This window comes from Rhagoletis zephyria, unplaced genomic scaffold (genome assembly GCF_001687245.7).
Source record: "Rhagoletis zephyria isolate East Lansing unplaced genomic scaffold, Rhagoletis_zephyria_1.1 Rzeph_scaffold_43078, whole genome shotgun sequence".
NCBI classification, from domain to species: Eukaryota; Metazoa; Arthropoda; class Insecta; order Diptera; family Tephritidae; genus Rhagoletis; species Rhagoletis zephyria.
The window spans coordinates 1-1,081 of record NW_016200133.1 but is presented as its reverse complement, the minus strand read 5'-3'; the positions used below and the strand labels follow the sequence as shown (position 1 = coordinate 1,081).

The 1,081-nt window shown below is 50.6% G+C and overlaps 1 protein-coding gene across 1 annotated transcript; it reads left to right on the top strand.

Annotated features, from left to right (window-relative positions):
• Positions 1-343: 343 nt before the first annotated feature.
• On the top strand, positions 344-1,027 carry LOC108355179 (alkanesulfonate monooxygenase-like; the record flags this gene model as incomplete). Its single annotated transcript, XM_017606354.1, has 1 exon — positions 344-1,027. A coding segment is annotated over exon 1 (684 nt), but the record flags the coding sequence as incomplete, so codon positions are not given.
• Positions 1,028-1,081: the final 54 nt, after the last annotated feature.

The window sequence follows — 1,081 nt, the reverse complement described above, 5'->3', positions numbered from 1 at the left end:
CGTGTTGAAGGGAAAGAAAATGGGCTATGTGATCGCACAAGTTAACTATGACAGTAACTTCCAGGACGGCATCTCGCGTGAAGATAAATTGAAGACAGCTGAGAGAAGAACAGAAATCCCTGGGTTTCTCTGGAAGGTATGGCTGCGTGATGAAAACGCACAGCGCGGCGGCGGGTTGTTCTTGTTTGATAGTCGTCCCGCGGCCGAAGCCTGGCTGGCATCGCGCGCCGAACAACAGTTCCATGAGGTTTACAAGAACATCACTGTTGAGCTGTTTGATGTTGATGAAGAACTTAGTCTTATTTCCAATGCGCCACTGAGTGTGCCTGCTTAAGGAAATACCATGAGTATTGAAATTTATGGGCATTTGACGCACCGGAATGAGTCCGAAATTCATTTAGCGACCGGCCCCAGCTTGGATATTGACTACATCAAGCGTCAATCACAGGAACATGAAGCAGCCGGTTTTGACGGAGTACTGATTGGTGTTGGCAGTGACGGGCCAGACAGCCTGCAAATTGCAGCGCTGGCCGCAGGTGTGACCACCTCGCTGCGTTTGCTGGTGGCGAATCGCCCTGGACTAATTAATCCAACCTGGGCGGCACGTAGTTACGCCACCCTGGATCGTATTGCCAATGGACGCATCGGTTTCCACGTTATTACCGGCAGAGAGAGTGACGGCACGCGTAAAAATGGCGATCTGCTGACTAAAAATGAACGCTACGCGCGCACCAAAGAGTTTATTCAGATTCTGAAAAGTGCCTGGACGCAGCATATTCCCTTTGATTTTTCCGGTCAGCACTATGCGATTGAAGGTTTTGCCGCATCAGTATTTCCGCTGCAAACCCCACGCATTCCCGTCTATTTCGCGGGAAATTCCGATTTGGCTTTTGATGTTGGCGCGGCAGAAGCCGATCGCTACGCGTTGTATGCGCAACCGCTGGAGTTTCTCAAGCAAGATATCGAACGAATCAATCAAGCGGCTATTCGCGCTGGTCGTGAAGATCGCCCAGGCATCATTATTTTGGTCAGATTGATTGTGGCTGAAACCGACGAACTCGCATGGCAGAAAGCGGCTGAG